This window comes from Urocampus carinirostris, chromosome 18 (genome assembly GCF_059441175.1).
Source record: "Urocampus carinirostris isolate Australia breed hairy pipefish chromosome 18, RoL_Ucar_1.0, whole genome shotgun sequence".
NCBI lineage: Eukaryota > Metazoa > Chordata > Actinopteri > Syngnathiformes > Syngnathidae > Urocampus > Urocampus carinirostris.
In genome coordinates, this window is record NC_142366.1 from 31,334,943 (window position 1) to 31,356,836 (window position 21,894).

A 21,894-nucleotide genomic window follows, 5' to 3' on the forward strand; every position below is an offset into this window, starting at 1 on the left:
AGTGTGTTTTAAGCTTAGATTTAAACACATCATTTTACATGTTTTTAAAAAATATATATAATATTTACTTATGCAAGTATTTTATCTGTTTTTCACTTTTATATTGGCAGTTTTGGTCCCATCTATCAGTCAAGTCTGCATAAACAACAGGCTTATAATATTAAAAGCTGAAATTACTACTATTCAACTATTAGCCTAAAAATACACGTAGCACATACACTATATGGTTTTGGCATTCCAATGAACGGAATCGCATTGCAAAAAATGGCAACATGATCATGAGGATGTAAACTTGAGTTTACAAACTTGCACTATTAACATAACGGCACAAGTTAAAACCCGACCGGATTAATAAACGCTTAGAAAATAGAAAAAGCTCTTGTACTATCGATTAAACAAGCAGCAGGAGTGTACATTAAAAGCTAGTATAGGGTATAATGCCTGTCACGAAGGTTCGATTGAAGTAAGCTGCATAAAAATATAGATTTTTCTTGTAAAAATAAAAAAATGATATGGCGTCTTCTTTACTGACTTGACTGGAACTTAAGAAGGTTTGCCTTAACCGGAAGTCAAATCCGCTCTGACCAGATCAGATGTCCTTAGCGGGCTTTGCAGCAGGATTGGAACTTGGAGGATTCAACTTCATAACGTTGCAAAACTCCACCAGCTGACCCGGAACTTCGGCCAGCACGCTTTTTGCCAGGGCTTCTTTTGGAGCCTGAGGGTGTTGAGATGAGAACGTTAAAATTGGGGACAACCACACAAATGACAAATTTGAAGATTGAATGAGGATGTGGAGAAAAACGGACACAACATGAAAGCTTTAGTCCATAACGATAAAAGCTATATGATGCAGATGTTAACCAGCCATGCAAGGAAGACATGCGCAGTGCTAAGGGATGAGATTTGTGCCATGGACGGATAAAGACGTCAAATGACATGTACTTTAAGCCCCTACTAGTGCCAGTGCTAAATACTCAAGGAACTCCCTGAGAAGCATGCCATGCTTGAGTATTTACAAAGGCTATATTGGGCTAGAGACGCAATATGTAAGGTACCCCTATGAAGAAGTGGGCTCATGGGGTGGCTTCAGTTTGAATAAGCCAAAGAAGGACGCCACTTGTTGAGGTAACTCTGCCAATACGCTTTGTGAAAGAGCCTGGCTGGGTGCCTGCACAGAAATAAGCCACACAAAGTGAAAGGCCCAAGCTGGAAATGCATGCCTGTTTTTAAAGGGGACTTTGGATAGAAGATTGATTTGAAGCAATGAATTAGTGATGTTAAAGGTATTCCCCATTTGTTTCCCAATTAGGTACACAATTATGCAAATACAATGCAAAATACTCAGGGGGGAAATTTAGTCCATCTGGCTTGTTCCCTCTAGAGCTGTGTCATCATTGAAGGAACACAACACTTTCAAAATGGCAAATCCCATTAACACATCATGTGAGGCTAGCTCCGAAATAGACTGCGATTGTAGTCAACAATGACTCTCTGACACAGATTTGATGGCCGATTATGACCAAAATATGTCCCTGACAGATGCGTCTAGCGAAAAAAAAACAGTTATAGTGCCAGAGAATGACGTTTGCAAGCGTTATGAAATGAAATGATCTGCATTTTATATAGCGCTTTTCAAGTCAATTACTTCTCAAAGCGCTTTACAATGTGCTCCACATTTCCCAATAGCGGTCTTGCAGCCATGTAAGCTTATTGGGGGTATTAGGGGTTCAGTGTCTTACCCAAGGACACTTCGACATGTAACACGGGCGAGCCGGGATTCGAACTTGGATCCCTTGATCCCAAGACGAGTACTCTACCTCCTGAGCTACTGCCGTTATCAATTCGAACCAGTGGTTAAGGCAAGTGACGAGGGTAAAGAGGAGTGATCGTTTCATGAACACAGATTGGTAGGTTGATATAGTGTCAATCTAATTACCATTTATATCTCTTTATCATAGAGGTAATTTTGCAATTTCTCATTATGAAGCGCAGTTGGCTTGTCGATTGGGAAGACACCGTTTGGACCAGGCCATGCTAAAGACCAACAGGGTGAATATGTTTACTGTTGTAAAATATAAATGTTGCACTACAAGTATAAAATATAATTTGTCTAGATGTATTATTTCTTCTATATTTAAGTGCATTGTTCAGTTTCTAGTGCATTTGTGATTTACTTTAGCACAAAACTGTGTTTTTGGTGTGCTGACATAGTGTTTCCACTGTTGTCGTGAGCAGTTCAATTTGCTGTGTAAATCTAGATAGTAAACAGACAAGAATTGAATATAAACAATACAAGCACATTTTATGTAGATTTACAGTGTAACGTGTTGCTGGGAAATAATTAGAATATACCGATGGATACTTGGCGCTTCGGTTATCGCTGGTTCACTGCTTCGCGGGTTTTGAGTAAAATTGTCTTTATAGTCATTGATATCATCATATTGTGCATTGTGGTCTGAACAGGGAGCACAGCAAACGCTATCACGAGGGGCAGGTTGTACGTGTTCGTGTTGGTTGGGTCAACAGCGGGTGCTCTGTGGATGCGTGAACAAGAGGTGGTGTAACCCTGGGCACAAAGATTTCCATCTGCTACAGGGACGTCGAACTTTTGGCCTAGCATGTGACGTCATCCACTCCGCTGTTGCTAAACTACAACACAGCACCCTGAGGCCATCCTGTTAATCTGTTAATAAAAAACACAAGGATACTGCTGGAAGTGCATGCAGTTAGCCAGCCGCTCTTTAAATCGCTTTCTTACTCTGAAAGGAGAACCCTCTGATTTTATTGTACTTGTATAATGACAATAAGGACTACCTATTTAACTGAAACTGGGTGCTTTGTGTTTTTATTTGATAGAGACTTTATTCATCCCTGTAGGGAAATTCACATTTCCAGCAGTATCCTTGTGTTGAAAACTAAAATAATAAAATAAAAGATATAGAATACAAAAATACCCAATAAAACGTTTTGCTATAGAGTATTTAAATAGTGCTACGCAAAATACACACTGTCATAAAAATAGGGTAATATGCAAATGTGGGGGTGGGGTTTAATGTGGGCTTTTACCCCCCCTGGGTGGAGTTAAAGAGCCTCATGGCATGAGGAAGGAATTTGTACATCTATAGTTTTTATTTTGTTACAGTCGTGTACTCTCAGTCGGTAAGGATGTCATCTCAAATTAAGTTAGACCCCTGAGGGGTTTTTTCTGAAGGTGGGACGCTATTTCGCCGATTTTCACTTTTCGCGGGGGTTTCTGGACTCCATTCACCGCAATAACCGAGATATTACTGTACATAGAAAAAAAACTGTACTATTACCTGACATTTTGTATGTTTAAGAACGGGGGATTACCTTTACCCATCCAATCAGGGTACCGACACCCAAACCAAATGTCTTTGACGTGAACAGACTTACGTTTCGAAACTGCCGTAAGGGGACGAACTGGACGATATCCCGCATGGCCGGCTCGCCGGACAGCGATCGGAGACGCCCGTCGTCCCCGTCCAAGAACTCCATGGCGGTGAAATCGGCTCCGCCCACCCCCACGATGATGACGGACATGGGCAGGCGCGAGGCGTTGACGATGGCGTTGCGCGTATCGTCCATGTCGGTGATCACGCCGTCCGTGATGATGAGAAGCACAAAGTATTGCTTCGGGTGTCGTGAAAAAGAAGAAATGTATTCATTAAGGAAACATTTTTCTGAATACGTTTGTACTTCTTTATACGAGCAGCTCGAAACCCCAAAATTTCAGTGTATGAGGTTGTTCTTTTAACAAAAATCTACCTCTCTATAGTAAGGGAAATCCAGTTCACGAGCAGTCCCATAGGCTAACCCTAGAGACCGCTTGGAACCAATTACTGCCAGCAACAGCTTGTCCAGTTTGCCTATGCAAACTATTACAGGCAAAAAATGATTGCGCTGTAAAAAATGATGTTCACGTTCCAAGTTGCACTAACTTTAAATGTAGTTGCATACGTATCAACAGTCTCTCAATGTCATATCTGTTAACCTCTGCCAGTTGCTTCCCTTATTAATGATTGCAAATCCTCCTCAATACACATTAATAGACCTTACAAACACAACGCGGAACCTATTTACTCACAGCAAGACGGACTATGTAGAATACCGCGAGAATATTAGCAATCTACATTGACATTGTTGTCTGCTAGCAGTGACAGAGTGTCATGATGACTGATTAGTATCACCTGAGCCCGCTCATATGGCTGCGGGCTACCTGATTGGTTCCCTGTCCTTTTTAAGCCCGATCTTTTGACTCTCCTGTTGTCAGTCCGTCAGCGAACCTCTGTTTCTACAAGGCAAGCACTTTGACTCCGACTCCTGTCTGTCCCGCTTTTTGCACCCGTTTTTCCACCCGTCCATTCCTGATCTCCCCGTTTGTCTCCGGCTACGACCTGTTTTTTGACCCCGACCACGTTTGCTCTCCCGTCCCGGTTTACGACCCGCTTTTGATACCAACCACGTTTTTGCTCTCCTGTCCCGGCTATCGACCTGTTTTTTTTCCGTCCTCAACAACGCCATCTCCCGCTCCGGAAGATCCACTTCCGCATTCGGAACACACAATCCGATTCTGTGAGCGGCTTGCTTCCCCCGTCCAGCGAGGACCGGATCGCGGGCGCTGTCCTTCCTCTTTCTATCAATAAACTCGTGGTTAACGTTACGCATTTGGGTCCTGATTCCGTTCTGGTCGTGACACAGAGATGACATCAGTCTTTTTATTTTATTTTCTCAACCCTGCATAAAAATAGTTATATGGCGTACGCAATGTGAAATGATTAAAAAACGTAAATCTGGGGAAAAAGTATAAGTTGACAGGTATGCGACCTTCGCTATCTCCTTGCAACTGCCCCCCCCCTTTCCTGCGCAGAACACACACACATTCGTTACGATGCTCCTAATATACTCATCTTATTACATAAATATCCCCTTATTTATCTTATTACTGTATTATTTGAGTTTAATTGCTATTTGAGTGCATATTTAGTGATCAAGAAAATGTGTTTTATGGCTATTTAGAGTTAATTTTATGCTTTCGAGAGGACAAAAGCAGAGCAATTGTCATGATTACCGATTTGATGCACCTGTCTGTCCCTATTTAAACCCACTCTTATCTGTCCCCTTTTGTCAGTCCGTCTGCGAACCTCCGTTTACACTAGGCAAGCCTTTTTCGACCCTGACTCCCACCTGTTTTTTGCTCCCGTCTGTTCCTCAGCTTCGACCTGTTTTTTTTATCCTGACCACGTCTACTCTCCTCTCCTGGCTTTCGACTCGTTTCCGACCCCCGACCACGTTTTTGCTCTCCTGTCCCGGCTACTGACCCGTTTTTCCGTTCCCGACACCGCCATCGCTCGCCACGGATGTTCCACTTCCGCGTTCAGAGCGACCAGCTTCCCTGCAACCTTTTTCTTTTTTTTCCAATAATACTGAGAGAAACATAACGCAAGTGGGTCCTGTCTCCGTTTTGGTCTTGACAGCAATTAGTTTTTAATTATTTTATGTTACGAAAAATGTACTCTTTGCACGAGCAATTCATGCTACAATCACAATCCGAGAACAAATTAACCTCGTAAGAAGAGGAACCAGATATCTCAGACTGCTGTAGGATCAGTTATGGCTTTTAGCTTTGGTGTGCCACCCCAAGATTTTAAATAAAATTCCTGGAGGCGCCGCTCCACTGTACCAAAAAACGTGAACGACACAAACATAATATACACCATGTTCAATTAACCTGAGAAGCTCATGCTATGTCTATAACATGCCACTAGGGGGCTCAAGAAAGGAGTTGAAGCACTCACCGATGCGGTGTTCTGCTGAAGAGCTTGCTTTGCAAAGCACGCCACGTGGTTGATGATTGGCGAGAAATTAGTGGGGCCATAAAGTTTGACCTGGGGGAGACAAACCCTGTAGGCCTCCACTATGCCTTCGACACCTGCGTTAAAGAACACAGTGAGAATAAAGGGAACCATCCTGTCATATTTTTATATTTTGACTTTATTGTCACTGATATCAACGTTGTAAGCGACGACATTAGAGTAAAACATGTAATAAAGACATTGAAGAGGAAGAAAAGATAAGACTTTCAGGATAAATAGGCAAAAAAAAATACAATGTAGTGTTTAGAAAACTGGCCTAAGTCACAATAATAATAATAATAACGAAAACGAAAAAGAATAGTGCATCAAAACAATAGTGCAATGAACAGTAATATTTAGCAAGCGGCAATTTAAAATAATCCAAAATTGGTTCAAATTATACATTTTCACAGCTTTGTGCAATAGTATTTTGTATGGTCAATCCCAATTTATTTATAAATCCCGATGTATGTGTGTGTCGTTTGTGATTTATAGGCTCCGAAACGGCTGAAATGATGTAAAGTAGGCTTAAACGCATTTGCTCAAAAGTGTGTATTTCTAATCAGTTGTATGGCCCTTTTGGCGTCTCCTAGTTTTTCTGTCTTTGTTGAAAAGTGTCCCAGGGGGATGGTATTTTCTCTATTCTCAAACATTCCACTCTTGTGACTGCAGTAAAACATAGCGCAGGAGGGGGGAGGTCAGAAGGAGTTATGCTGGTGAGCTGAAAGCGGGTAAATTCCTGGCTCCATCTGACTTTCTTCTTCTCCAACTGCAGTTGTAAAGAAAACTCAACAAGTCTCATGCCTGGTGTATTTTCTAGCATTAGCCAACTTTTATAGCTCTCCCACAAGTAAGCGGTCTTTTTTAGACCCAACAAATGATTTTTGTGAAAATTGACACAGTAGTACGCTAGGCCACAGTAGGCGGCACTCATTGGTAGTAAGAAAGTGAGACAGGGCATCTTTTTTGTAGCCATTTGCTCTGGGTGGCACTTCTTTCACAGCGTTGGAAGCCATACTTCTGCAAGCTGTTTCCGGCAGGGATACGAGTGCCGGGCAGGGGGAGTTGTCCGGCTCGTGAGTTATTTGTGCCAGGTCCTTTTCCCAAAAAGCGATTAGAGATGGGAATTCCGGCTCTTTTTCATTAAGCGGCATTTCGGTTTTGTTCCTTAACAACCCTAACAACCTCGCCCAAGGAGAATGCCCTGCAACGCCAGGCCATTCTGCTTGTAAATATATAGTAGGAAGTTTTGAAAACGACCTACCTGCACAGAACGGATTTGTGGGGTTGAAATTGAGCGGGAATTCGTGTGAAACCTGTTCAAGAAATGTGCTCAGCAAAGTCATCTTTTCTCCTGGTCCTAATGTCATTTTACCTGCCATGTTGGTGGGATCTGGGCCCCAAAACCGAACGCAGGGAACATCTTGTCACTAAACGGGAAGAAAAAACAATTAAAAAAAATAAACGCACCATTTTCGTTCACAATAACGTGTTTAACATATACCTATCATAGTCCTGGATGACATTGCCCACCGACCAAATAGCAGACAGGTATTCGTTTACTCCCTGTGGGCTAATATAATGCAAAGACTGAGGAGACCTTGGATCACCGTTGGAACCGGTGAAGTCGATTGCTACCTGCCCGGACACATGATGACAAAAAAAAATCAGCGTCTGTTTCCATTTTCATGAAATGGGGAAAAGGGATGAACACTCACAGTGAAGTTGAGTTGACAGCCGCCCATGATATAATCCAGGAATGTGTACTCCTTGATCACCTTTAGAGTGCAAAGAAAATCAGTAATTTGGGTCAAAAATCTACCATTAAAATGAACGTAGTGATGTATATACCTGACAATGCTTCACGCTCACGATACCAGAATTCTTGTAGCCCTTCTTTTTCTGTTTCTTTTTACTGTTGATGCACTCAAATTCAGCCTATGGGAAAAAGAGACTGCACACTTAAATTGTAACAGATAAATGCAAGGAGCCCTGTTTTTTAAAAAGAACTACTATACAAATACTGGCCATACATGTCAGGAACCAGGTACAAGAATTAAAAAAAAGAAAATAATTACTACTTGAAAAACAAATCCCATAAACAAATTCCATAAATAGAGAGAGTTAAAGATACAGTTAGTAATAAAGAGAGATAAAGAGTTGGAGAGAGTTGGAGTTAGAGAGGGATGTATGTAGATTTAGAAACAGAAATACATACAGTTAGATTGAGAGAGAGGGAAATAGATACGGCTAAGAGCTAGAGAGAGAGCTAAGAGTAAGAGAAAGAGCTAGAGTTAAAGCTAAAGCTAAAGCTAGAGGGTTGGAGCTAGAGAGAGAGCTAAAGAGGGAGCTAGAGTTAAAGAGAGAGCTGTAGCTATAGAGAAAGCTAGAGTTAGAGAGAGCGCTAGAAAGAGAGCTAGAGAGAGCTAGAGTTGGAACTCGGAAGAGAGAGCGAGAGAGCTAAGAGTAAGAGAAAGAGCTAGAGAGAGAGCTAAAGCTAGAGAGTTGGAGCTAGAGAGAGAGCTAGAGTTAAAGAGAGAGCTGTAGCTATAGAGAAAGCTAGCGTTAGAGAGAGCGCTAGAAAGAGAGCTAGAGAGAGCTAGAGTTGGAACTCGGAAGAGAGAGCGAGAGAGCTAAGAGTAAGAGAAAGAGCTAGAGAGAGAGCTAGAGCTAGAGAGTTGGAGCTAGAGAGAGAGCTAGAGTTAAAGAGAGAGCTGTAGCTATAGAGAAAGCTAGCGTTAGAGAGAGCGCAAGAAAGAGAGCTAGAGGGAGCTAGAGTTAGAAGCCCAGATGCCACAACTTCACAAAATCCTGAAGCTAGAGAGAGAGATAAAAAGAGAGCTAGAGTTAAAGAGAGAGCTGTAGCTATAGAGAAAGCTAGAGTTAGAGAGAGCGCTAGAGTGAGAGCTAGAGGGAGCTAGAGTTAGAACTCGGAAGAGAGAGCTAGAGAGAGAGAGCTAAGAGTAAGAGAAAGAGCTAGAGTTAAAGCTAAAGCTAGAGAGTTGGAGCTAGAGACAGAGCTAAAGAGAGAGCTAGAGTTAAAGAGAGAGCTGTAGCTATAGAGAACGCTAGTTAGAGAGAGTGCTAGAAAGAGAGCTAGAGTTAGAACTCGGAAGAGAGAGGGAGAGAGAGAGAGCTAAGAGTAAGAGAAAGAGCTACAGTTAAAGCTAAAGCTAGAGAGTTGGAGCTAGAGAGAGAGCTGTAGCTATAGAGAAAACTAGTTAGAGAAAGTGCTAGAAAGAGAGCTAGAGAGCTAGAGTTAGAACTTGAGAGAGTGCTATAGTTAGAGTTAGAATTAAAGAGAGAGAGAGCTCGGGAAGAGAGTGAGAGAGAGTGAGCTAGAAAGGGAGAGCTAGATTGAGAGACCTAAAGTTGGAGAGAGAGAGCAAGGGAGAGAGAGGTAGAACAAGACATAGAGAGCTAGTACAAGCGCTAGAGAAAGATATAGAACTATAGATAGATGATAGATGGAAAGCTAGATGGAATGCCAAATGGAACGATAGAACAATAAAAACATGATACCTTCTTGGAGACCATACAATTTGATGAGGAAAAGGCAATTTCAATACAATATCCAAAATGACCCCCTTACCACCCCGAGTTACTCATTTTGTATATTTCCTTATGAATACATACCGGCGAAGTGCGCGAAGCTTCCTGGAGGCGCTTCATCGTGGTTTCGAACGTACCGATCAGATCGTGCGAGCCGTCGTTGTCGTAATCGAAGCAATCAACCTGAGAATTCGGAACAAATTAAATAATGTGGCAGACTATAGATAATATAGATAAGATAACGCCATAAGAAAAAAAAGGATTGCTTTACCTAAAGTGTGTATTTACTCGAGAAGTTTTTCACACTGATACTAATGCCCAAATCCTGAGCAGTCGTCAATTCCGATACCACATACTGATAACAGTAGTGCATAAAATTCCCCTCCTGTCATGGTTGCCAGGGCGCCCAATTGGCCGCGCCCGTGTGTGTCACGGTTCTCATAGCGTCCAATAACCCCGGCCCGTGTGGCGCCAGCCGCAGCTTGTTGACAGATTGGCTCCCTGTCAGTATTTAAACTCGAATGTCTGTTTTTAAACGGCCAGCCCTTTTTCGCCTGTCCTGTTTTTTTGCTCCTTTTAGTCTCCCGTTTTGATCTGTTTCGAGCTAGACCACGTCTGCTCTCCCGTCCCGAATTACGACCTGTTTTAATCTCGACCACGTCTGTTCTCCTGCTCCGAATAACGATTCGTTTTTGATTCCGATCACGTTTTTGCTCTTCCAACCTGTTTTTTGCTCCTGTCTGTGCCCCAGCTTCGAACAGTTTTTGATCCTTACCATGTCTACTCTCCCATCCTGGCTTTTGACCTCTTTTGTCCTCAACCACATCTATTCTCCTTTCCTGGCTTACGACTCATTTCCGACCCCGACCACGTTTTTGCTCTCCTGTCCCGGCTACTGACCCGTTATTTCCATTTCCCGACACCGCCATCGCTCGCCACGGAAGTCTCACTTCCACGTCTGAGCAACCTACTTCCCGCGACCAGCGATCTCCGGATTGTGTGGGCGCTCCTTTCCCTTCTTCCCAATAAAACTGTGAGAAACGTTACGTGAGTGGGTCCTGTCTCCGTTCTGGTCCTGACACCTCCTGAATAAACACCTTATATTCATAAAAATACGTTTCCGGTGATAGTATGCTAAAAATGGAGCTGAAGCAAGTGCATTCGACGAAGACACACTTTAGAAGCCCAGATGCTACAACTTCACAAAATCCTGAAGCCTAATCCCAATGTTTTCTGAAGCAAAAATGAAATGAAATGTTAACTGGCGTTATTCCCTGCAAGTATAGAACAAAAGACCGAGTGAACTTGTACACCCGAGCTGCTGAAAAGAACAAATAGCTGGGGCTAGTCAGAGCGTGTGTAAGTGGCTTATTCAAGCTGCTAGCCGGATAAACGACGAGATAGAGTGGTAAAGGATTGCAAAAGCAAACCAGAACTAGGTGTTGAGTGGCTAGATAGATAGATAGATAGATACTTTGTTCATCCCCGAAGGGAAATTCACATTTCCAGCAGCATCCCTGAGCTGAGAACAATCGAGAACAATCGAAAATAACACGGGAGCTGCTGGAGTGGCTGCCATTCGTGACGGCGCCGGAGGGAAACAGCAAAAAAAGGCAAATATGGCCATAAATGTCATGAGAACCGATGTGAATCACCTGTGCCCGCTCATTTGGTGCCAGCTGCCGCGGGTTCTGATATGCTCCAAGTCAGTGTTCGAACAGAGTCCTGTCAATACCCTGTTGTCAGTCCATCATGCGAATCTCCATGTATACAAGGCAAGCCTTTTTCGACCCTGACCCCCGCCTGTCTTGTTTTTGCTCCCGTTTGTCTCCGGCTACAACCCGTTTTGATCCCCATCACGTCTGATCTCCCGTCCCGGGTTACAACCCCTTTTTGTTCTCGACTAAATATACTCTCCCGTTCTGGCGTACGACTCGTTTCCGACCCTGACCATGTCTTGCTATCTCAGTCCCGGCTACCGACCAGTTTTCCGCCCCTGACACCGCCATTGCTCGCTACGGAAAATCCACTTCCATGTTCGGATCACTATCAGAGTACGAGAGCGATTTTCTTTCTGCGCCCGGCGAACACCGGATCATAGGCTTCCGGTAAAAAAGATTTCCCGTAAAATTAAAAGGCTTGTGTAAGAAACGTCACGGGTTTAGGTCCTGATCCTGTTCTGGTATATGACATTCATACACATTTTAATTTGTATTCCTGCGTGTTTTAGAGGTTCTGTTTCTTTTCAGTCTCCATTGATTAAAAGTTGAATTGTTTATAATTAAAAGTTATTCTTTTTAATAGATTTGAATTACTGTCCACCCACTAGGGTCCAAAAATTCTATTGATAAACACTGAACAAAATCAAAATACTTAAAATATTCAATGCAATTTGAGTAGAACAATACTTTATAGATCAAGGACAGAAAAACATGCAAAAATGAGTTAAATCACATACAGTGGCTTGCGAAACTATTTGGCTCCCTTGAACTTTGTGACATTTTGCCACATTTCAGACTTCAAACATCAAGATATAAAAGTGTCATTTCTTGTGAAGCATCAACAATAAGTGGGACACAATCATGAAGTTGAAATCACTTTATTGGATATTTTAAACTTTTTTTAACAAATAAAAAACAAAAAAGTGGGTGTCCAAAATGATTCAGCCCCTTTACTTTCAGTGCAGCAAACTCCGTCCAGAAGTTCAGTGAGGATCTCTAAATGATTCAATGATGATCTAAATGACTAATGATAATACATTGTATCCACCTGTGTTTAATCAAATTTCTGTATTAATGCACCTGCACTGTGATAGTCTCAGAGGTCTGTTTAAAGCGCAGAGAGCATCATCAAGAACGAGGAACACACCAGGCAAGTCCGAGATACTGTTGTGGAGAAATTTAAAGCTGCATTTGGATACAAAAGGATTTCCCAAGCTTTAAACATCCCAAGGAGCACTGTGCAAGTGATAATATTGAAATGGAAGGAGTATCAGACCACCAAGATCGGGCCGTCCCCCTAAACTTTCAGCTCATACAAGGAGAAAACTGATCAGAGATGCAGCCAAGAGGCCCATGATCACTTTGGATGAACTGCTGAGGTCTACAGCTGAGGTGGGAGAATCTGTCCATCAGACAACCATCAGTCTGGCCTTTATGGAAGAGTGGCAAGAAGGAAGCCATTTCTTAAAGATATCCATAAAAAGTTTTGTTTAAAGTTTGCCACAAGCCACCTGGGAGACACACCAAACATGTAGAAGAAGTTGCTCTGGTCAGATGAGACCAAAATCGAACTTTTTCAACAATGCAAGATGTTATGTTTGGCGTAAAAGCAGCACAGCTCGTCACCCTTAACACACTATCCTTACAGTCAAACGTAGTGGTGGCAGCAGGATGGTTTGGGCCTGCTTTTCTTCAGCAGGGGCAGGGAAGATGGTTAAAATTGATGGGAAGATGGATGGAGCATAAAACAGGACCATTCTAGAAGAAAACCTGATAGAGTCTGCAAAAGACCTGAGACTGGGACGGAGATTTGTCTTCCAACAAGACAATGATCCAAAACATGAAGCAAAAGCAACAATGGAAATATATCAAGGAGTTAGAAAGGCCACGTCAAAGTCCAGACCTCAATCCAATTGAGAATCTGTGGAAAGAACTGAAAACTGCTGTACCATCTGACCTCAAGCTGTTTTGCAAGGAGGAATGGGCCAAAATATCAGTTTCTCGAAAACTGATAGAGACAAACCCCAAGCGATTTGCAGCTGTCATCGCAGCAAAAGGTGGCGCTACAAAGTATGAACTCAATGGGGCTGAATCTTTTTGCACACCCACTTTTTCGTTTTTTTTTGGGGGTGGGGGTTAAAAAAAGGTTAAAATATCCAATAAAGTGTGTTCCACTTATTGTTGATGCTTCGCAAGAAATGACAGTTTTATATCTTGATGTTTGAAGTCCGAAATGTGGTAAAAGGTAACAAAGTTCAAGGGGGCCAAACAGTTTTGCAAGCCACTGTAAATATATGCTTGAGAAAGAGAGTGTCCATCTAATCTAGATCACACTCCACCACCGGTCTAAAATGAGTCAGGTTAAGATGAACACAAAGCAAACATGGCGATCTTTAGAACTCACGTGTTGCGCACGCTTCCTTCGTGTCACGCTCGCTTAGAAGTTAAGAGAAAATGTGTCATCGTAATTTCCACTAATTAGGTCGTGGAGTCGTGTTTATTCATAGATTGCACTCAAAGGAAAAAGAATCCAGTTACTTTTATAGGTTTGTCCATGTCTCCTCCACATAGAGATTGAAGGGGGATTCGGAAGGGTCTCCACGTGGGATTTAAATTGTTCTTCACCACCTGAAAAAAAGGGAATGAATACAACACAATCAGGTTGTGCCAAGTCAAATTGTCTCTGTCTTAAAGAGACAGTGTGTAGTCAGGTTGCCATGTATTTGTCACAGTTGCCATGGCGCCCAATTGGCCCCGCCCGTGTGGCACCAGCTGCAGCTTGTTGACAGATTGGCTTCCCCGCTGTTTAAATCCTGTCCTGTCAGTCCCCTTTTGTCGGTCCGTCTGCGAATCTCTGTTTTTACACAGCCAGCCCTTTTACGCCTGTCCCGTTTTTTTGCTCCTGTTTGTCTCCTGCTACGATCTGTTTTGATCTCAACCATGTCTGCTCTCCCATCCCAAATAACAATCCGTTTTTGATCTCGACCACGTCCACTCTCCTGGCTTTCGACTTGTTTTAGATCCCGACCACTTTTTTGCTACCCCGGCTACTGACCCGTTTTTCCCCGTTCCCGGCACCACAGAAGTCCCAAAGAGCGACCTGCTTCCCGCGTCCAGCAATCCCTGGATCGTGGGCGCAACCTCCTCCCTTTCTTCTAATAAAACATGTGAGAAACATTACGCGAGTGGGTCCTATCTCCATTCTGGTCTTGACAGTATTGTGGATTAAAAATGGCCGCCACCTGTTTTCTTAAACTGTAATCGGCTTCTAATTATTACAGGCTGATTGTGTCATTTTACATAAGTTTTGCTTTAAAACGTCATAAAATTAAAGAAACTAAAGTTACCGACAAATTAAAATGAATCTGAATGCACCATTTTTATTACATAATTCTCCGTCTCGGGCAGCACGGCAGCGCAGTGGTTAGCGCATGTGCAAAGAAGTTCTAAGGTCTTGGGAACCTCCTGTGTGGGTTCAAATCCAGCTACCGGACTTACTGTGCGGAGTTTGTATGTTCTCCCTGTGCTTGCGTGGGTTTCCTCCGGGCACTCCGGTTTCCTCCCACATTCCAAAGACATGCATTTCAGGTGGATTGGCCGGTCCAAATTGTCCCTAGGTGTGAATGAGCGAGCGAGTCGTCTGTCCCTGTGTGCCTTGCGATTGGCTGGCAACCAGTTCAGGTTGTCCCCTGCCCACTGCCCGATGATTGCTGGAATGGGCTCCAGCACCCCCGCGACCCTACTGAGGATAAGCGGTGCAGCTAATGAGATGAGATGAGAATTCTCCGTCTCTTTATCGTCTATTATTATTGTTTTATTTTTATTTATTTTTTCCCTACTTATTGATAAAGACCAGCCTCATCTCAAGAAACTCGAAACCCCTCCTTTATCCTCACCCAACAACCCAAAACAAGAAAAACAAAAGAAATAAAATATGGTTATGGCGAGGCACAGACTATGTGGGGAGTTAATTAAAGGGACAGTGTGTGTATGATTTTACCACTAGAAGTAGAGTCGTGTCATGCAGCCTATAACGAGAGCTAAAAAGTTCCAGGAAGAATAAAAACTACAGAGACTCAAAGTGACCAAACGACGCCATTTTTTCTGCCCAACCTTTTGCGAGGTTTTTGGAGAACAAAAACGTGGTCGGAATCAAAAACGGGTTGTAAGCCGGGACGGGAGGGCAAACGTGGTCGGGGTCAAAAACAGGTCGTACCCAGAGACAAATAGAGAGATAAGGAACGGACGGGAGGAAAAAACAGGTGCAAAAAGCGGGACTGACAGGAGTCAGAGTCAAAGTGCATGCCTTGTAGAAACAGAGGTTTGCTGACAGACTGACAACAGGAGAGTGAAAGGACTGGGCTTAAAAAAGGACAGGGAACCAATCAGGTAGTTTTTTTAACCACTAGGAGGCACTCAATTATATACGCTATCCCTTTAAAGCACGTGCGTACCTCTGTCCTGTGAGCCAGTTGCCAACCAGTTGCTGTCTGCTTGTAGAATTCCAGATAAGGATCCGATTTGCCAAAGAAATCCTGCCGTTCATCCGAACTGTTATTAAACAGTCCACAGTTGAATATTTTGAAATGAATCTTAGGAATAATACCTTATTGTCCAGTTTTCTCGCCTCCACCTCAAAATTCGCCACCCTGTTATCGGTAATTTCTTCAGCGCTGATCTACAAAAAGACAAAAAGGAATTGAAGGAATAAGGTTGAGAGGAACAATTCAAAATCAAAGACTCACTGTGATGGTCCCTTTCCCCGCTGGTGATTTGTTCTTCAAGACCAAAGGCCTGGTCAGTTTTCTACTGGACACAACCTGGTGGTAATATTTAATCATTTTTTTTGTGTTCATCGTTTTCAAAAATCATAAAAAACAAAGCTTTAGATCAGGGGTGTCAAACAGGCGGCCCGCGGGGGGATCAGGCCCGCTAAGAGATTGAATCCGGCCAGCGACACAACGCTGAGAGAAGCGCAAGAGAAAAACGAGCTGCAGGTTGGAATATGTCCAATTGATATTGCTAAGGCCGGGTGCCTCTCACAAACGCTGTCCTTGTATTTCTCTCTCTCTCTGTCTCTCTCTCTCTTCCTCCCTTTTTCTCTCACTCTCCATCTCTCTCTCTCTCACTGTCTTTCTCTCTAGGAGTCTTTTTACCTTCCTTTGCTCCCTCTTCCTTTTTTCTTTTTCTCTTTTCACTCTCTCTCTTGCTTTGCCCTTCTCTCTTTTTCTCATTCTCTTTTCTCTCCATCTCTTTCTATTTCTCTTTGGATTTCTTTAATTCTCTTTCTTTCCATCTCTCTCACCATTTCTCTTTTCATCTCCTTTGTTTCTTATGTTCTTTTTTCTCTCTCTCTCTCTCTCTCTCTCTCTCTTTTTCTCTCTCTTTCACTCTCTCTCACTATTTCTCCTATTATCTCTTTTGTTTCTTATATTTTCTCTCTCTTTCTCTCTTCCTCTCTTTTTCTCTTTCTCTCTATCTCGTTTCTCTTTCTTTGTCCCACCCTCTACTTTTATCTCCCTCTCTTTCTCTTATATCTTTCTCCCTTTTTTCTTTCTCTCTAATCTACTAGTCCGGCCCCTGAAAATATGTTTGTTCTATCATTTGGCCCCCCGAGTTCTACACCCCTGCTTTAGATCAAGACTCAACGAGGGTGGCTTACCTGGCCCAAGGTACACTCCAGTTCTCCCAGGAAGTCATCGTCGCTCAGATCGACGGTTTTATTGTCGATGTCATAAATGCCAAATTTCAATTTCTGCACCATCTCGAAGTAGTAGTCGATGAGGAACTTTTTGGCAAACTTTGGGCAGAGGCAGTTTTGGACTTTTTCCGTGCGTTCTAACTGAAAACAAAGAGTTCTTGTTAACACCCAGCATATTTTGTGTCATGATTGCTGATCAGTAATTTGAGCCCAGTCTGTCCCCTTTTGTCAGTCCGTCTGCGAACCTCAGTTAACACTAGACAAACCTTTTTCGACCCTGACTCCCATCTGTCCCCTTTTTTGCTCCCGTCTGTCCCCCGACTCAGACCCGTTTTTGATCCTGACCACGTCTACTCTCCCGTCCCGGGTTTTGACTTATTTTTGTCCCCGACCACGTCTTCTCTCCTATCCTGGCTTACGACTCCCTTCCGACCCCGACCACATTTTTGCTCTCCTGTCCCGGCTAATGACCTGTTTTCCCATCCCTGACACCACCATCGCTCGCCACGTTCGGACCTACCTGCTTCACACGTCCAGCAAACACCGGATCGTGGGCGCAACCCTTTCTCTTTCTTCCAATAGAACTTGTGAGAAACGCAACGCAAGTGGGTCCTGTCTCCGTTCTGGTCTCGACATTTAGGTGGATTACAGAAGCTGCCCTACTTACGACCATTCAACTTATGTAAAACGGTAAATTCGAACATTTTTTTCTCGGGATGTCGAAACATATCGGACATTGCTGTAAGTTAGATTTTGTATCATATGCACATTTTTCCACGTACAGGACAGTACTTTAGTGCTTCTTTCCGCCACTACCGGCGTGTGGCGCAGGGTAAGGTCACCCAGCATCCACTCCGAAGAAGAAATCCAGCTTCCTTATCCAAGTTCGTGTGTAAACATACTATACTGTATCTCCAGCTAAGAACTTTGACAAGTTTATTATTTCAATATGGTTGGTGTAAAGTGTAAAGAAGAGGCGAGCCGTTTCTTTTGACACAAAAGTGGAATAAGAAAGCTTGATTTGGTTGAGAAAATGGTTGGATCGCTTTTTTCAGCCACTTTCTTCTACGGAGGAGGAAGTCACCTAAATCTTGAAGCCCATCTTCCAAAAGTAAGTTAAACTTCACTTTATTTTCTCATGGCTGAGGCTCGTTGAGAGATTGGCTTTCTGTCTATATAAAGCTCAGCGCTCTCTTGCTTCCTTTGTCAGCCCGTCAACGAACCACTGCCCCACAAAACGTGGGTTCTGACTCAGTCCTGTTTTCCTGTTGGATTTTCCTGTACGGTATTGTTCCCGTTTATTTTGTCCAGTTTAATCTCGGTTTCCAGTTTTGTTTCCGGCTATTTTTGTCCTGTTTATTAATTTCCCTAGTTTTCGTTCCCATCTAGTTTGTCCTGTTTATTTTTGATATCCTGATTCATTATCCATCCTGTCTGTCCCGTCCTGTCCGGTATCGACCCCATCTGTCCGATATCAACTCGGGCAATTGGAATCGTCTCGTCGGTCTCTGGCTTCCCGTCTTTTCACGTGCATGACTCCCCATTTCCCGTAAAATCAAAAATAATGAATCGATATCCTGATTCATTATCCATCCTGTCTGTCCCGTCCTCTCCGGTATTGACCCCATCTGTCCGCTATCAACTCAGGCAATTGGAATCGGTCTCGTCGGTCTCTGGCTTCCCATCTTTTCAAGTGCATGACTCCCCATTTCCCGTAAAATCAAAAATTATGAATCGATATCCTGATTCATTATCCATCCTGTCTGTCCCGTCCTGTCCGGTATCGACCCCATCTGTCCGATATCAACTTGGGCAATTGGAATCGGTCTCGTCGGTCTCTGGCTTCCAGTCTTTCACGTGCATGACTCCCCATTTCCCGTAAAATAAAAGGCTTGTGTGAGAACGTCACGCGATTGGGTCCTGATCCTGCTCTGGTTCAGGACAGGATCGTATTGTGTATAAGTAGGGCATCATCCGTATCTTGTAGTCAAAAGTGAAAGAACACTTCCTGAAATGCACACAGGACTTAAAAAAAGGGAAGATCCGTAGTCTGGAGTTTCCCTCTCTAAGTTAATAATTACAAGTGCTTGTGCTCCGAATGAGACTTTGAACAGAAGAGCAGTTTAGCTTTACTCCTGATTCGTCTTATTTTGTAATGTGTGCACACCAGTAAGGAAATGTGGTAACACATTAAGTAACTACCGTAATTAAATGGGTGCAGACGGCCCCTACTAACCTCATACCACTGGGAATCGGACGTGCTCATTAGCAGCACGCACAGAGGGTCCGATTTGGAGCCGATATCTTTGTCCAAGAGATTATCGCAGGAAACGGTCAGCTCCACTTTGGTCACACACTGGGCAGCCATTTTTTAACTGTTAATCAGGTCGGGATCACCAAAATCTAGGGACCAAAATCACAGTCAGTGTTTATTTTACCTGTGAAAAGTGATGGGTCCCGGGGACTCGCATGCTCAAAAATCTATGAGTCCCAACAGAGATCTATGGGTCCCCAAAATTTAGTGTCTTCGAGGTTGAAATTGTAAATCGGCGACAAATATATAATATAAATCTATATCTTCATTCAGTTTTAATCATCATGGTTTATTGAGAATACAAATCAGTTATCACTTCAGATCTTTCAGTTCATATATTCTTCGTGGTTTGCTGTCCCGCAACAGTTGTAATGCCTTCTCAAGGTCCAAACCATTATCATCCTCCTCATAGCGTGACCAGGAATATAATTTAGTCCATTTTGGCAGGAAAGTCCTTTTCTTGCTAGGAGTTTTCTTTTGTTTATTTTCTTTTGTCGAATCGTTCGCTTCAACACATGTGTTTTCCTTGCCTCCGCGATCTTCTGAAGTATTTCTCCACCGTTTTTTCGTGCCAGAATTAATGCCATTGTTATCACTCTCGGCATTATGTTTCGACTTATTACTGACACTGAAGAAATTACCAATTTTGTGTTGATTTGCGCCTAATACTAACTGTTTCTTCGGAGGCATACTTCTTTTTAAGTCAACGACAAGCACCACAACAATGACGTAATCTTGAAACGAGATCTCGTGTGCTCTTTGGATAAAAGAATAAAATCATGACATGACAGCATGACTAAAAAATGTAATTATCCAGGAAATAAATCACTCCACATTTAAGAACTGGTAATGGTCCAAAAAAATTAGGTATCGACACCATATATCCCTATTGATCCTAATACAAGGTACCAGGCTTATTTCCAGCAATCTAGGAGAAAAAGTAAAATATTTGAGACTTATTTTAAATTAATGTAATATCCGGGGTGAGGGGACGAGGTTGTATCGCTCCATATTTTGTTACTAGTATCGATCAGAAAAATGTGTTATCGATCATTATCAAGAAGTACCTAAAGAATAGTAACAGGTGGTTAGCGCGTGTGCGGCACAGTTCTACGGTCTTGGGAACCTCCTGTGTGGGTTCGACCGGACTTCCTGTGCGGAGTTTGTATGTTCTCCCACATTCCAAAGACATGCATTTCAGGTGGATTGGCCGGTCCAAATTGTCCCTAGGTGTGAATGAGCGAGCGAGTTGTCTGTCCCTCTGTGCCCTGCGATTGGCTGGCAACCAGTTCAGGGTGTCCCCTGCCCGATGATTGCTGGGATGGGCTCCAGCACCCCCGCGACCCTATTGAGGCTAAGCGGTGCAGCTAATGAGATGAGAATAGTAACAAAGAATTTGATTAAAAACTGCAAGGTTTAAATCGTGAATTATTATAGACTGCTTAGTTCAGGCATTCAAGGTATTAAGTAAACATGACAGGTGGGCGTTTAAATGACAAGTATGCGAGAAAAATGTTTATTTGGCGGATATTCCACTCACTAGAATGAGTCACTCGTTGTAGTTTCAACACAAGATTCTCTACCTTACATAACGTATTATCTTTCTTTGTGGTTTTAAACTTAAAACTGAAGTCATGTGAATATAACACTATTAGTTTGTCCCGAATAATAAACCGTTTTAGCTAGGCTAACACCAAGCCAGTAAAAGTAAGCTAGCCATAACACACTACGAACAGTAATTGTAGGTAATTTGAGCAGACTTACCGTTAGAATTGAGAAAAGCGAATTGCTGAAGTTTAATGTTTGTATTTTAAAAAAGAAATGTTTAGGCGTGGCTTTGTAGTTTACACCGTCGCCCTGACAAGTTATCACCTCCGCGTCCGTGTGTATGTGTGCGGTGACTTCATCGTCTCAGTTACGCCTAGTAAATGTAAGACCGCGCCTCTATTGTGAACATAAAAACTCTACCTTGATATTTTTCCGATAAGAAGTGATTATAATAGTGATAATAGTGGTATTTAAACCACTAAGTTATCATGGTTGAATTCAGATTCCAAACGGGAAATACGATTTGTTCTTGTAGTTCTCTTTTCAGCCGCTAGAGGACACCTCAAAGTGTTGTTACAACGTAATACACATGTCAAGTCAAGTTAATCAAAGAGTCTCAAAGGGATGTACATACCACAGATTATTGCAAACCACGGACTATTATGACACCATCCCCTGATCTAAAACCTACATGAGGGCAATAAATACACAGATATTGTCAACATAAAATATAGGTTACTCATATGCTATAGAATAGAAGTGTGTTTTAAACTTAGATTGAAACATTTCCACTGAGGTTGCAGATCTAATCTCAGGGGGGAAGAGCATTCCACAACCCCGAATGGAGAAGGGTCTAGAACCTGCAGATTTCGTCTTGGCTCTTGGGATCACGAGTAGACCAGCGTTTTCAGAGCGAAGGCTCCGGACCGGAACATAGGGGGAAATTCAATCTGAAATATATGAGGGAAGTCCATGCATGATTTTGTATACTACCAATAGAACCTTAAAATCACATCTTAAACTATCAGGGAGTCAATGCAGATTAGCTAAAATCGGGGTCGTGTGATCAAACTCTCTTCTCTTAAAAGCCTCGCTGCAGCATTTTGTACCAGCAGAAGGCTCTTGATTTTGGACTTCGGGAGACCGGAGAGTAGTGCATTACAATCATCGAGACTGGAGGTA

At 42.8% G+C, this 21,894-nt stretch overlaps 1 protein-coding gene across 3 annotated transcripts; it reads right to left on the reverse strand.

Annotated features, from left to right (window-relative positions):
- Nucleotides 1-276: 276 nt before the first annotated feature.
- On the reverse strand, nucleotides 277-21,241 carry LOC148348813 (copine-3-like). Of its 3 annotated transcripts, XM_088322097.1 has the most exons (17): nucleotides 20,929-21,096; nucleotides 19,087-19,253; nucleotides 16,812-16,991; nucleotides 15,895-15,969; nucleotides 15,756-15,827; nucleotides 15,604-15,684; nucleotides 13,688-13,777; nucleotides 9,513-9,611; nucleotides 7,728-7,814; nucleotides 7,595-7,654; nucleotides 7,381-7,514; nucleotides 7,252-7,306; nucleotides 7,141-7,192; nucleotides 5,820-5,953; nucleotides 3,418-3,654; nucleotides 1,059-1,171; nucleotides 277-718 (listed from the first exon to the last, which is right to left on the reverse strand). In XM_088322097.1, the coding sequence occupies exons 2-16, from the start codon at nucleotides 19,216-19,218 to the stop codon at nucleotides 1,061-1,063; spliced, it is 1,599 nt and encodes a 532-aa protein (XP_088178223.1). In that variant the 5' UTR covers nucleotides 19,219-19,253; nucleotides 20,929-21,096; the 3' UTR covers nucleotides 277-718; nucleotides 1,059-1,060. The 3 variants fall into 3 exon arrangements, with proteins under 3 accessions (XP_088178223.1, XP_088178222.1, XP_088178221.1); XM_088322096.1 differs by lacking the exons at nucleotides 1,059-1,171; nucleotides 20,929-21,096 and adding an exon at nucleotides 21,133-21,241; XM_088322095.1 differs by lacking the exon at nucleotides 1,059-1,171.
- Nucleotides 21,242-21,894: the final 653 nt, after the last annotated feature.